This window comes from Drosophila simulans, chromosome 3R (assembly GCF_016746395.2).
Source record: "Drosophila simulans strain w501 chromosome 3R, Prin_Dsim_3.1, whole genome shotgun sequence".
NCBI classification, from domain to species: domain Eukaryota; kingdom Metazoa; phylum Arthropoda; class Insecta; order Diptera; family Drosophilidae; genus Drosophila; species Drosophila simulans.
In genome coordinates, this window is record NC_052523.2 from 14,880,069 (window position 1) to 14,893,431 (window position 13,363).

Below are 13,363 nucleotides of genomic sequence, written 5' to 3' on the forward strand. Positions count from 1 at the left end.
GAATTTTTGGAGTAAAGCAACATTTTTAATTAAAATTCACTATTTATGCAATTATGGAAATGTTTTATCCGGTAAAAAAGGAACAGAACGCAATACAAAAATCAAAAATTTAGAAAAAGTATAATTAAAAAAACTGAATTTAATTTAGAACAAAACAATTCACTTTCTTTCGAAACTTTTGAAATTTTCACTTTTACATTTCATGTACCTTATTAGTTATTCGAAATATTCTCGTAAGGTAACTACTGCAAGTTTTTTAAAATTTTGACTCGTTTTTAAAATGTTTATTTAACAAATTTAAAACATGTGCACCATTTTACAATTTGTTCAATATCTTTTCACAATTAAAAAGGTCTGGAATACCAAAATTACCCGATTTGAATCTCAAAAGAAATCAAAATGCCTTAAACCCCAAAATTAATACATGTATTCAACAAAATATCAAAACCAATCATATGAGAAATATTATTGATTTTAATCTAAATGCTATTAAATTACTTTTATACTCTTATTAGACAAAAAGGTTTCCCTCTTTTTATAATAATAATAACATATCTAAATTACTTTATTTTAGAACCAAACAAACCAAATTCAAAAATCCAAATTCAACTTTCGGCTCCTCTGGCAATCATCAAAATTGAAAACCGAAAACCAAAATTCAACTCAAAATTGAACCACACACCGGCCACAAAATTCCAAATTCTGACCAAAATTTAATTTAAAGCATTTATCAGACCAGGTAATCAAAACTCTATACAAAATCACACAAAGCAGCATAGTATTTAAAAACAATCAAAATGACAATAAGACACATTTCAAATTCAAAAGTCCAAACAAACCATTGCCAAATGAAATAAGTCGTAAACAAAAATAAAACAAAATCTGTTCAGAAGTCGCAGCATTTCGAGGAACCTTCGGTGCATAATTATTACCACATTAAGATGATTAAGTATTCGCAGCCCACCCATTAAATTGAGAAAACAAAACCGAGCCGCCAAAAATTAAAAAAAAAGAGCGAAAAAAATAAGTGCAGCTAAATTTCAAAAAGCCAGTATTATAAATTACAAGAAACTGCGGAAGTTTTAATGCGACAAATGTCAGGAGCAAAAACGCAGGCCGCCGAAAAGCACCAAAAATTCCGAGCTGGAGCTGGCGAAGAAGACGCGACAGGAACAGGATAATGGTTAGGGAAACTCCTGGCAACTTTCTGGCCAAAATCTTACAAATGGCGGCCACAGGGCGCGGCGAGCGGAGAGCGGCCAAAGGGCAGATAAATCACAGCGAAACAAAACAATTCCCAGCTCTCGTGAAAATTCCAAATCTACAAGAACAAAAACTGAAACCGAAACTGAAACTGAATCTGAATCTGAGAGCACTGTATACTGTAAACTATAACAAAAACCGAAACAAAAACAAAGGCACGCGATTTCAAAGAAGAGGGTTGCAAAACCAGTAACCAAAATCAGTTGAGCCGGCAAAATCAGGATCCCAGGCAGCAGTCCAGTCCAGTCCAGTCCATCCTCAAAAGATTCCACGATGACCATGACCACTTTGATCCGCCCCAGGAGAGGCCGCGTCCTCAAGCGCATTACTTTCGCCCGAAGGCCGCCGCACAAAAATCACAAATTTGAAGACAAACTGCGACTTAACCCAAATCCAATTCGTAATCAAAATCATTATCAAAATCAAAATCAGAACTCAAACTCAAACTCAAAATGAAGGCATCAGCAGCATGGCCAGCAGAACCGCAACTTTAAGTAATATTCGGCACTAGTGTCACGAGCACAGTTGAAACACTCGAAACTTAAAACTCCAGGCACCCAAACTCCCATTCTGAAATTGTGGTCAGACTTGGTTTCTTTGGCAAAAGTTCGAACCATCATCATAGCGTCGTGCAGCTGAAAGCACATCAAACAAAACTCCAAATTTATATAAACTACTGGCAATAGCCGAGGTCGAGGCATAATTGCCATCAATAAATAAAATATGGCTGGCATGAGCATGAGGGGGCCATAAGCAGACCCTCAGCCAAGAAGACAGGACACCCAATCCGAGCAAAAGACCCCGCGACCCATCCTCCGCAGCAGCCAGTCAATGGCCACTAGACAGCAGAACGTTTTGATTTATAAATTCATGGCAAAAGTTGCCCGGCCAAGTGGCAGCCGCCGACTATGACGACACATACACCGACTATCCAACCAGCCAGCCATCAAACCAACCAACCAGCCAACCAACCAACCAACCAACTTACCAACCAACCACCCAGAGACTTGGCAAACAAGAAACTGCAAAAACCGTCTTATGAAATTACACATTTCCGACTTGAACTAGTAGAAAACCCCTCGAAATCACCCAAGCCGAAGCCCAAAAAGAAAAAACCAAATTCAAGCAACCAAATTTACAACGAAGTAGCAGTTAGTAGCTCCAACCTCCCCTCCGACAAATCCGGCACAGAAATTTAGTTATGACTTTTATTTACACACAAGAACATTTCTAGAGAGCAGCATCTTCCCACCTTTGGCTAGTAGGACTACGATAAAAAAAAAATTGAAATATTTCGGGCAATTTGGAAATTTGCAAAATCATTGAGACAAACGCGAGAAGCACCCACGAAGAGTAGCAAATGGAATCTTGTACAATAGTTCTATTGAAAGACATTCGAAAAGAAAGAAAAGCAAAGAAAGATAGAAAAGCATATCCTTCCCGGCCAGATCTACGCAAAGAGAGAGAGACAGATAGAGATAGATAGAGAGAGACAGCCAAACGAAAGGACAGGGAGTATGCGAGTATAGCATATGCATATATTCCATAGCCAGAACAGGAGAAAAAGGACCAGAATCGCGAAAAGATAACATTTCGGACACAAGGTTGGGGATACCTAGTGTAATTGCTTAGACTTAAGAGTGTTGCACTTAGCCAAGTGCAGTGCCAACTGACCCCGCCCACAACAACGCCCCCCGTTGAGCAAAAAAAAAAACCCTAGATAATGGAAATTTCCCATCGGGCAGACTAAAAAGATACACCTTAGGCCTCTTTAGACCCAAAAAGAAAATGAAGAACTGAAGAAATGAAGACAAAAACAGGAACTACGATTAAGCGCGAATTATACCACGTAACTACACTCTGTATCCCCTTAGTTAAGCTAAAATTATTCGAGATATATACGAGAAATTGCACAAAAATGCACAAAATGCTAAAGAAAGGAAAACTAATGTAGATAATGCCAATCCTTTTGTCTAAAATTTCAACTTTTGGAAATTTTGCAATCGAATTGCGAAATGTTTTAGACGAAACGATTGCCGCATTTTTTATGTGATTTTATACACACAATTCATTTGCACACAGAAGTATATTTTTCTATATTTTATTTCGATAATCTCCCTACACTATCATTATCGTCGTCAGATTCAATTTCTTATATTTTTTTTTCGACACATGTGATAAGCAAAAATGTTAAGCAAAACATTGGAAATACGAATTTCAACCAGCACAAAAAAAAAACCAAAATCAAAACTGTGTTATTCAATCTTTGATAGATCTACAACAAAAATTAAGTTTCAATAAGTAAGCTAAAAACACGAGTTTAATGTATCCAAAAAGTATCATTTAGCACAAATCCATCAAAATCACAATTAATCCTTTCTATGAATATATATTATTTAAATTGTTATTTCAACCGCACAACCTCAAAAACACATAAATATTGTATAAATTAGAAATAGCGAGATTAAAAAAATACAAAACAAAAATCAATAAAATTGTACAAGCCAATTTGCTCTAATAACAAAACAATACAACCTGTCTTTTACTTAACTTTGCTATTATTAAGTAAGAGTATTTGGAAAATGGTCGGAAAATATTGGTCAGAACTGCTTGAAATGGTAAGAAAATGTAATAATAATAATAATAATATAATAAAATATATATATATTCAATATTCCAGTCAGACACAATTATTTTTCTTATTTCAATATCTTCCTAGTCTTTAAAATTATCTGAAATATTCTTATGAAGAGCCAATTTGAATGAATCCCTTTTGTTGGTTAGGCTGCTAAAATTTTGTTTATAACTTTAAAGGATCCTTATACCCTGCAAAAGAGGGTATTGCTTTCAGTGAGAAGTTTGCAATGCAGCCATGGATACATTTACCACAATATAAACATAAACACATTCTTGATTAGAATCAACAGCAGAGTCGATATAATCTCCTGGTTTTAAAGTGTTTTTCTGTAGTACAGTATATTAGTCGGAACAGACCGGATTGGACCACCATATCATATAGCTGTCATAATAATCGAAAAATACAAAACTATTCCCGTGCAAAAACATTTCAACTAGAAAGACATCAGAGATATTCAATAATCACCTTCGGTAGACGCAATCCACTTAAAACTCAATTAAAGCTGAAAAGCTTTACTCAATTGAAAGATATTCAATAATCACCTTCGGTAGACGCAATCCACTTAAAACTCAATTAAAGCCATCCTCACATGACAAATTATTTGATAAGACTGTTTACAGTTTGTATTAAGATATATGTATTGCTTCAGATAAGATTGCGGAGACATTCAAGATGATCAACTTTTAGTTTCGCTACACGGTGCCATTAAAAGATCGTTAGTACAAAAGATAGCCACTTCATTTGACAATCGAATGCATTGAGGTTGGTCAATATTCGTCATCGATTTATTACGACATTCCATCGCAGCGTCTTAGGTTAACAATAACATTCAGTGCACAGGTTATGTTTAAGAAAAGATCCACGTTTGATTTATTATACTACTTCCGATGCTAAGAGTAGTTCGAATTCGGTTGATTTTCTAATTTTTGTGACGCTCGCAAAATGAAATAATAAATAACCAAAGACAGTTTCAAATTAAAAAGGCTAATATCAAATTAAGGCCGTGGACGTGTGTTAAGACAATTCACTTTACAATCCGGCAACAATAATTGCTGGGTTCTCTACAGCAGCCTTTATTTTTCGCAGGAACAGGACCGCCTCACGTCCATCAATGATTCGGTGATCGTAGGTCAGGGCGATGTACATCATAGGACGTATCTTGACCTGGTTGGACAATACAATGATTAAAATACAGCTGGTTATTATGCGTATGTTGTGGAATGCTTACCTCTCCCTTGACAGCAATTGGCCGATCAAAGATGCCGTGCATGCCGAGAATGGCACTCTGTGGCGGATTGATGATGGGCGTGCCCATCAGGGATCCGAACACTCCGCCATTGCTGATGGTGAAGGTACCACCGTCCATGTCCTCCACGGTGATGGCATCCCGCCTGGCCTTATCGGCCAGACCGGCCAGTGCGATCTCGATGTCGGCATAGTTCATGCCCTCCACGTTGCGGATGACGGGCACCACCAACCCACGGGGCGTAGCCACGGCCACAGAGATGTCAACGTAGTCGCGATACACGATGTCCTGCAAAATTATGGCAATTATGAGCGCATGGCAACACAGAAAATTCCACATTCATCATATCGCCACGGGAAATTGCATAAACAAAAGCGACCATATAAGCTAAATGTTCGACTGATAAGGCCATTTTAAAAAGCATGGCAATCCAAACTACGTCACGGGCGATAAGAATATGATAAGCGGAGGGCGGGGCGGAGGCTTGTTTACCGTGCCATCAATGACGGCGTTCACTACGGGCTGATCCTGCAGCGCATAGGCACTAGCCTTTGCGAAGATCGACATGAATCCAAACTTAATACCATACTTCTTAGTGAACGCATCCAGATTCTGCTTTCGGAAGTCCATGGCATAGCTAAAAACAATAGAAACGATTATGCGTTTTATTGCTCAATTTTATGCTGTAGTTTCGTCACTCACCTCATATCGATCTCGTTGAAAGTGGTGAGCATAGCACATGTGTTCTGGGCATCCTTCAAGCGGGCGGCAATCTTTAGACGCATTCGGTTCATCTTGACACGCTGCTCGGACCTAGTGCCTAGGATCTGCCGCGATCCGTCCGCTGGTGGCACCTTCACCTGGGCGACGGCCGGCTTGAGTGCAGCCACTGGAGCAGGTGGTGGTGGTCGAGGGGCTGCCTTTGGTGGTGGCGGTGGTGGTGGCTTTGGTGCGCCGGCGGCAGGTGGTGGAGGTGCCGGCTTGGGTGCAGCAGCGGGAGCTGGGGCAGCTTTTGGGGCAGCAGGCGCAGGAGCAGCCGCTGGAGCAGCTGCCTTGGCGGGCGCTGCACCGGGCTTAATCTTGAACAGAGCCTGGCCGGGCTTGACGGTGTCGCCATCCTTCACCAGAATGTCGGTCAGAGTTCCGGAGAAGGGAGCTGGCACAGCCACCGTCGTCTTGTCGGTCTCGATTTCCATGACAGCCTCGTCAGCGGCGAATGAGTCACCCACCTTGCAAGTAAACCTGTTCCAGGAATTTATCGTTAATGGATGAGCATGAACCTGTTGCTTGAAACCAGCTCTGTGCCGTGGTCTTACTTGATATCACCCTCGGCAATGGAGTCCGCAAAGGGTGGCACATTGACGGTCTGCTCCGACCACATGCTCGACGTGGTGTGGATACCCTGCCAGGTGAGAAGCCTAGGAATGAACAACTCTTGATGAAGGATCTCTCGTGGATAGTGAAGGACTTACCTGGTGGCCTCCTGGCAGCGATTCGATCCATCCTGACGGAGCAACTGCTGCTGCTGGGCGGCGCAGGCAACTAACCGAGAATATTGGCGGATGCAACGCTTTACCTGGCGGAAAGAAGCAAATATTAGTGATTGCACAACCAGGAGGCAACGTCGGCTGACGGGTCACGTGCAGCGGGCGTCCCAAACAAAAGTTTTTCCCATTTTTCAGCGGCGCACGCACACACACCCATACAGTTACATAATCGGCCAGCGCCAGGCGGGCAGTGAATATGGGATAAAAATTGATATATACATATATATCGCCGGAGCATCTATCACACCTGACGGGCCCCTCCACCCGGCAATCCCCAGCCCGTTCACAATTTTTACCTCATTACTCCGCAGGGCTCGCATTCCCAAAGTTTGGGGCAGCCGTCTCGTTACGATCGAAATTATTCCCGTCATTGTTGCGACTCTGTTCCGCGAAATTGCGTTCGGCGGTTGTTTTACTTTCAATTTATGTCAAAGCACTCGAATTTAAAACAGAGTTAGCGGCCAAGGCAAAGCAACGTCGATTTCTGCAGTCCGCCCCTTTCCCTTTAAAAAATACTAATTTCTTATGTCATGTCAGAAACGGCAAAAGCGTCACCTGGCGGAAAAGCGCGCAAAGCTTGCGAACAGCTGAGAGCGGCTTTCGGTATTTTTATCATGGAGTGTGGCCAGAACAGCAGCCAACTATCGATGCCCTTGATAAGTTTTAATTGTATACAATCAAAATAAATACAATCTACTGTTTAACAATAACCTGAGTAGTTATTTGATCTTGATTTTTTACAAATTACCAGAACTGCAGAACTATATTGACTATTTAAATATTGCTTAGTCTTGGAAACTTTTCTGTGAGCGATAAGTTTTGGCGCTGGTCACATTGCTCGAACTGCTGTCCATTGCAGAAAGTTTCGCGAACGTTGCAAAGCGATTAAACCGATCCGAACCACCCGCGTACATAATATAATATTCGTGAAAATGAGTTCCAAGTCCCTTTTCGACAGCGAGGAGGATGCCGCTCAGGCCAACAAGCTCTCCAGGAAAGCCAAGGAATCGCCCTTCATGCTTGTGGGTGAGTTTTGCCAATTTCCGCACAGCGGAAGTTTTGCCGCCGTGACGTCACATGGAAACTTTTGGCTCTGCAGCCAGCTAGATACGCACATATCTACCGCAAATTTACGAATGTACAATGCGTGTGCGGCGGGGAAGAAGTCGACTAATCTTGACCTTGGCCAAGAGTTTAACGTCAATTTGGGGTCACTTTTTGATGTCACTGTGTGACATAACGGTGAATGCAGTGTGATTCGTAACACGTTCTGGAGAGCGAATGATGTAACAGGAGTATTTCGCAATTCACGCGAATTGCATGGGAAATGGGATTATCACATCCGTGACGTCACGTAGCCATCTGATCTTCGCGCGTGTTCGAATGTTCAGCTCGCCTGTCTGCGTATGCGACAAATTACAGCTGACGCTGACGAGTGCTGACTATTTGGGCGATTTAGCTATTAAAAAGATAACAGTAAAATGCGATAGTTTTCGAAGATATGTATATTGATGAAAATAAATAGCATTATATAAAATGCAGTTTTTTAAGTTTAGCTTCAATTTCTAGTTTGTTTAAACATGTTCATTTAGTTAAAAAAAAAAAGGTTATATTATGTGATTTTATTATAATATCTAAATTTGTAGCTTCATTTTTGCCAACACTACATTCACATAATTAGTATTTACTTGAATGTTATTATTTTCGCGACGTCTGGCTTTTATCAGCTGTTTCGCATGGCCAGCTAGCAACAACAAGCCATCCGCCGCATGGGCAATAGAAACTAATCGGTGATTTGCACTTTCACTCACAGGTATTGCCGGATTCGTGGCCGCCGGATTGATTGGAGCATACAAGTACCGGAACCGCGGAACGATGAGCACCAGCGTCTTCCTGATGCAGCTGCGAGTCGCCGCCCAGGGAACCGTCGTCGGATGCCTGACCCTCGGACTGGGCTACAGCATGGCCAAGGAGTACCTGTTCGACAAGGCGCCCAAGGAGAAGTAATGCCCAGTTCCTACTTAGTTAATACTAGCTGTAGCTTAAGTTGTTGTAACGCGTACACAAGGAATCCTGAATCCCAATCCCAATTGAAATCCCCAATACAATTGTTTCATAATTATGTCTATTACCAAATGCTTTCGGTTTCCACGTGTCTATTAACATTCACTCAAACGCATATTCCCATTTTCATGACTGTCTATTTAGTTTTCATACGTTTGGATTACCTTATTTATTTACCCTTTTGATTTAATCTTCATTTTAGTACAAAGTCATTGACTAACTAAAGACCATCTGATTGCTCGGCGTCCCTCTCTAAAAATCACAAGATGACATCGGCAATCAAAACCCCTATTTATTGCATCACCATGGTTCATACCGATTCACTTGGATAGAATCACTGGAGGGCAGGACTCTCGCAAGTATTCCCGAGCGTCGAAGCCCACCACGTTAGATAATGTTTTGTAAACCTGCGTAAGATTGTGATATTGTGTGTTTTAATGTACAAGTTGAACATCCAAACGAAAGCTGTCAAAGCAGACGACAAGATGATGAATACCTCTCGCATGATATGATATACTTAAATAAATAAATTTAGACTAAATGAAACCACCCATCAGTTTTATTTACTATCCGGGCTAACATTTTCAAAACCATCCTAAAACTCAAAAATGAATGGCCGAGATTTTAAATGATAAGCTCTTTTAGCTTTTTATTTGCCAACTTAATTATGGACTCAGATACCAGTAATATTGCTAAGAATCGAAGAAAAGGGCCTACATTGTCTGGGTGTTCTCAATAACCTTTCCTTGTCGTAGATCTCCTTGGCGTAGCACAGGTTGGGGTAGTCGTAGGCGGCTCCATATCGGTTCTTGCATCCGGTGGTGGCCTTCTCTCCCGGAGTGTAGACAGGCTGACCCACAATGTTCGAGGTGGCGAAGTTACAGGTGAGTACGAAGTGGTTGTAAAAGTCCCGGGAGAAGCGCACGGCGGCACATCCCACATGGGTGTTTTTCTCGGCCACCGCGATGGTGAACTTGGTCACCGCCTTGTTGGGAAGCTCCTCCGGGAAGCTGGCGAGGATCTCGGGAGAAGCATTCGAGCGCTCAGCAAACCAGTTATCGATCTGCTCCTTTATTATTTCCGCATCGGTGTACTCCGTCTCGGCTCCACTGTACTGGAACACGGCGTTGTTCTGGCCGGCGTAGGCGAATCTCTCGGTGCTGCGGCATTTATCCGGCAGGGACTCACAGGTCTTTACGTTGAGTAGGGCCAGGTGGGAGAGCTCCTCGCACCAGGACATCTTGGCCATGCGAACAGCCTTGGGTAGTCCTTCTATCTTGCCTCCAGCCACGTTGTTGCGCAGCTCGTTGAAGAGGGTCAGGATGAGTTTGTGGTGCGGCTCGATCTTCACCTCACGCACGTCTTTAGGGCAATTTTCACTGAAGTTCTGGGCGAGAATGGGTGAGAATGGGCGTATCCTTGTCCTTAAAGGACACGCGAAACCGGAAGGTCGGCTCATTTATGGCGCTCTCGATCTGGACAAGTTCATAGACGGGAGTAATTCCCCGTCGGCTTAGCAGCTCTTGCAGACTGCTGTCCATTGGCGTCCGTCTCGCTGACGAACTTAAAGGCCTCGTCAACAAAAGCAAGCACTTCATAACCTCGCCGGAAATATCACAGATCTTCGGAGAGGTAAGATAAGCACATAGATCAGAACCTGTCATCATATCATCATATCCCTTCATGAAGCTCGTAGGAATTTGGTTGGTGAGCGAGTGGCGCAAAATGTGCTGTCCCTCGCCCTTTCAACTGGTGGAGCTTGGTCCAGGTTGCGGCACTCTGGCTAGGGACGTGTTGAAGGTGCTCACCAAGTTCAAGCAGGAGTATCGAACAAGCGATCGTAAAGACCCGCTCGTGGGGCAGACTCACTTCCGTTTCCGTTTCATACGACGGTAATGGCCATCGCCGTTGCACGCACATTTCCTGCAGCCAGCCAATCGGATTACCAACGGTTTTCTCGCCGGCATCTCCTCCGCCCGTGGCATTCGCATTGCCGTCTCCTCCGCTTCCGCCGACCGTGAGCCCAGTCACTGACGGACCAGCGGAGCTGCTAGGCGATTCCGGCAGCTGCGCGCCGATCAGCTTGTCGATGAGCGCACGGGCCGCCGCATGCTTGGCCTCCTTCTTCGAGCGTCCTGCACCCATGGCCGTAAAGGGCGTATCCTTGTTCTTAAAGGACACGCGAAACCGGAAGGTCGGCTTATCTATGGCGCTCTCGATCTGGACAAGTTCATAGACGGGAGTAATTCCCCGTCTGCTTAGCAGCTCTTGCAGAATGCTGTCCATTGGCGTCCGTCTCGCTGACGAACTTAAAGGCCTCGTCAACAAAAGCAAGAAACTCTAAAAAGTACAAATGTACGATTTCTGTGTAGTTTTTCCTTTTTTGTTTTGCTTGTAAAATTTGTAGCTTCCAAATACAAAATAATTTGGAACAATACTTGGCTGCAATTCCTCTTCGGTTACTTTTTTAGAGTTTTTTGCTTTTGTTGACGCTGGTCCGTCAGTGACTGGGCTCACGGTCGGCGGAAGCGAAGGAGACGGCAATGCGAATGCCACGGGCGGAGGAGATGCTGGCGAGAAGACCATTGGTAATCCGATTGGCTGGCTGCAGGAAATGTGCGTGCAACGGCGATGGCCACCACCGTCGTATGAAACGGAAACGAGTCTGCCCCACGAGCGGGTCTTTAGGATCGCTTGTTCGATACTCCTAGCCAAAGTGCCGCGACCTGGACCAAGCTCCACCAGTTGAAAGGGCGAGGGACAGCCCATTTTGCGCCACTTGCTCACCAGCCAAATTCATATGAGCTTCATGAAGGGATATGATGATATGATGATAGGTTCTGATCTATGTGCTTATCTTACCTATCCGAAGATCTGTGATATTTCCGGCGAGGTTATGAAGTCGCCCTCTCGACCGAACACATCCCGGTTCATGTAGTAGCCAGCTTGGGGGTTGGTCAGCACTTCGCGCATGTACTCGGCCACAGGAATGGGTCTGGTGGACAGAATTTTGGCCCGCAGCTGCTTGGCCAGGCTGCCATCTCCGCTCTCCGCTTTGGAGGACGACTCTGGCTGCTCCTTTGGCGGCTCCATCTTTGGAGCACTAGTGGCGCCCAAGATTCGGACGACGGACGGACTTGTAGCTGTACCAGCGCCTGCTGCCGATCCTAAGAGCCTCGCGTAACATTTTTGGCCGGCGAAAAAGTTGCTACAAAAATAAATGAAATGTTTTTGGATTAGGTGGTGGCCACTGGATACCCTGCATTTAACTTCAAATGATTATATAAAACGCTAGGTGGTTTATTAAAAGGGTGTGCTATAAATAGAAAACTTTAAATTCATTGAAGAAAAATATTATATGCTTGAATTGAAGAACTGTTTTTTTATCCTTAAAACTGTTATAGTTTTGAATATCATCATGAAATAGGAATAATTTTTCCATAGCTACAGGGTGTATAAAGGGGGCTGACCACTTGCTGGGCACACAGCTGTTTGGATAGCAAAATCCGTTACGTACAGGCAAACATAAATAATTTAAATTTATTCTTTCAGCACACTTAAACTAAAAATATACATATTAATCGAATTCCATTGTCCCATCAATAAAAGTGCTATACATCCCTGCCTATATCGTCTGTGTGTTCTCGATGACCTTCTCGTTGTCGTAGATCTCCTTGGCGTAGCACAGGTTGGGGTAGTCGTAGGCGGCTCCATATCGGTTCTTGCATCCGGTGGTGGCCTTCTCTCCCGGAGTGTAGACAGGCTGACCCACAATGTTCGAGGTGGCGAAGTTACAGGTGAGTACGAAGTGGTTGTAAAAGTCCCGGGAGAAGCGCACGGCGGCACATCCCACATGGGTGTTCTTCTCGGCCACAGCGATGGTGAACTTGGTCACCGCCTTGTTAGGAAGCTCCTCCGGGAAGCTGGCGAGGATCTCGGGAGAAGCATTCGAGCGCTCAGCAAACCAGTTATCGATCTGCTCCTTTATTATTTCCGCATCGGTGTACTCCGTCTCGGCTCCACTGTACTGGAACACGGCGTTGTTCTGGCCGGCGTAGGCGAATCTCTCGGTGCTGCGGCATTTATCCGGCAGGGACTCACAGGTCTTTACGTTGAGTAGGGCCAGGTGGGAGAGCTCCTCGCACCAGGACATCTTGGCCATGCGAACAGCCTTGGGTAGTCCTTCTATCTTGCCTCCAGCCACGTTGTTGCGCAGCTCGTTGAAGAGGGTCAGGATGAGTTTGTGGTGCGGCTCGATCTTTACCTCACGCACATCTTTAGGGCAGTTTTCACTGAAGTTCTGGATAGGGATTTAGGACATTACCAATGTGAATTCCTATGAATTAGATATGTGTTCTTACTCCCTTGTTGTTACAAGCCACATGCTTGTCCAGACAGGTGGGGAGAGCACAATAGTCGACGGCAGAGGAAGTGCCAACCACAGCTAGGAGAATCACTTGGAGAACCTTGGTGAACGCCATGATGCTAGTTCTTGGCTACTGGATTGGACAGAAGATGGGTCTGCTTTTATAAGGCATTCGAACGGAGCTCGGCCACTTGTTTCTGGCCAGACATTCTTGGAAACTCAGCTGCGAAAATACTGGA

The 13,363-nt window shown here is 43.9% G+C and overlaps 6 protein-coding genes across 6 annotated transcripts; 1 reads left to right on the top strand and 5 right to left on the bottom strand.

Moving 5' to 3' along the window:
- Positions 1–4,637: 4,637 nt before the first annotated feature.
- LOC6728537 (dihydrolipoyllysine-residue succinyltransferase component of 2-oxoglutarate dehydrogenase complex, mitochondrial) lies at positions 4,638–7,243 on the bottom strand. Its single transcript, XM_002103846.4, has 7 exons — positions 6,991–7,243; positions 6,620–6,723; positions 6,464–6,565; positions 5,850–6,389; positions 5,640–5,784; positions 5,130–5,435; positions 4,638–5,065 (listed from the first exon to the last, which is right to left on the bottom strand). The coding sequence occupies exons 1-7, from the start codon at positions 7,063–7,065 to the stop codon at positions 4,931–4,933; spliced, it is 1,407 nt and encodes a 468-aa protein (XP_002103882.1). The 5' UTR covers positions 7,066–7,243; the 3' UTR covers positions 4,638–4,930.
- A 269-nt stretch (positions 7,244–7,512) lies between these two features.
- On the top strand, positions 7,513–9,304 carry LOC6728538 (HIG1 domain family member 1A, mitochondrial). Its single transcript, XM_002103847.4, has 3 exons — positions 7,513–7,720; positions 8,508–8,697; positions 8,961–9,304. The coding sequence occupies exons 1-3, from the start codon at positions 7,627–7,629 to the stop codon at positions 8,980–8,982; spliced, it is 306 nt and encodes a 101-aa protein (XP_002103883.1). The 5' UTR covers positions 7,513–7,626; the 3' UTR covers positions 8,983–9,304.
- A 76-nt stretch (positions 9,305–9,380) lies between these two features.
- On the bottom strand, positions 9,381–10,279 carry LOC27207841 (antigen 5 like allergen Cul n 1). Its single transcript, XM_016183486.3, is given in 2 exon segments — positions 9,381–9,503; positions 9,506–10,279. Coding segments are annotated over 2 exon segments (744 nt in total). The 5' UTR covers positions 10,218–10,279; the 3' UTR covers positions 9,381–9,471.
- Positions 10,280–10,425: 146 nt separating this feature from the next.
- Positions 10,426–11,268, bottom strand: LOC27208152 (RISC-loading complex subunit tarbp2). Its single transcript, XM_016183764.3, has one exon. The coding sequence runs from the start codon at positions 11,042–11,044 to the stop codon at positions 10,430–10,432; it is 615 nt and encodes a 204-aa protein (XP_016022746.2). The 5' UTR covers positions 11,045–11,268; the 3' UTR covers positions 10,426–10,429.
- A 238-nt stretch (positions 11,269–11,506) lies between these two features.
- LOC27206801 (protein arginine methyltransferase NDUFAF7 homolog, mitochondrial) lies at positions 11,507–12,121 on the bottom strand. The gene has a single exon (XM_016182605.3). It carries the CDS (start codon positions 11,849–11,851, stop codon positions 11,621–11,623), a length of 231 nt encoding a protein of 76 aa, XP_016022747.2. The 5' UTR covers positions 11,852–12,121; the 3' UTR covers positions 11,507–11,620.
- Positions 12,122–12,272: 151 nt separating this feature from the next.
- Positions 12,273–13,274, bottom strand: LOC6728539 (antigen 5 like allergen Cul n 1). Its single transcript, XM_039294920.2, has 2 exons — positions 13,120–13,274; positions 12,273–13,058 (listed from the first exon to the last, which is right to left on the bottom strand). Exons 1-2 carry the CDS (start codon positions 13,237–13,239, stop codon positions 12,384–12,386), a joined length of 795 nt encoding a protein of 264 aa, XP_039150854.1. The 5' UTR covers positions 13,240–13,274; the 3' UTR covers positions 12,273–12,383.
- Positions 13,275–13,363: the final 89 nt, after the last annotated feature.

What these genes read in the sequence shown, in the direction of transcription:
- LOC27208152 (XM_016183764.3), bottom strand. Translation starts at nt 11,044, where the DNA reads ATGGACAGCATTCTGCAAGAGCTGCTAAGCAGACGGGGAATTACTCCC.
- LOC6728539 (XM_039294920.2), bottom strand. Translation starts at nt 13,239, where the DNA reads ATGGCGTTCACCAAGGTTCTCCAAGTGATTCTCCTAGCTGTGGTTGGC. An exon ending in TGGCTTGTAACAACAAGGGA is followed by an intron (nt 13,059 to 13,119) that starts GTAAGAACACAT and finishes ATCCCTATCCAG; the next exon opens with AACTTCAGTGAAAACTGCCC.
- LOC6728538 (XM_002103847.4), top strand. Translation starts at nt 7,627, where the DNA reads ATGAGTTCCAAGTCCCTTTTCGACAGCGAGGAGGATGCCGCTCAGGCC. An exon ending in ATCGCCCTTCATGCTTGTGG is followed by an intron (nt 7,721 to 8,507) that starts GTGAGTTTTGCC and finishes TTTCACTCACAG; the next exon opens with GTATTGCCGGATTCGTGGCC. An exon ending in GACAAGGCGCCCAAGGAGAA is followed by an intron (nt 8,698 to 8,960) that starts GTAATGCCCAGT and finishes TCTTCATTTTAG; the next exon opens with TACAAAGTCATTGACTAACT.
- LOC27206801 (XM_016182605.3), bottom strand. Translation starts at nt 11,851, where the DNA reads ATGGAGCCGCCAAAGGAGCAGCCAGAGTCGTCCTCCAAAGCGGAGAGC.
- LOC6728537 (XM_002103846.4), bottom strand. Translation starts at nt 7,065, where the DNA reads ATGACGGGAATAATTTCGATCGTAACGAGACGGCTGCCCCAAACTTTG. An exon ending in CGCTGCCAGGAGGCCACCAG is followed by an intron (nt 6,566 to 6,619) that starts GTAAGTCCTTCA and finishes GTTCATTCCTAG; the next exon opens with GCTTCTCACCTGGCAGGGTA. An exon ending in ATTGCCGAGGGTGATATCAA is followed by an intron (nt 6,390 to 6,463) that starts GTAAGACCACGG and finishes TTCCTGGAACAG; the next exon opens with GTTTACTTGCAAGGTGGGTG.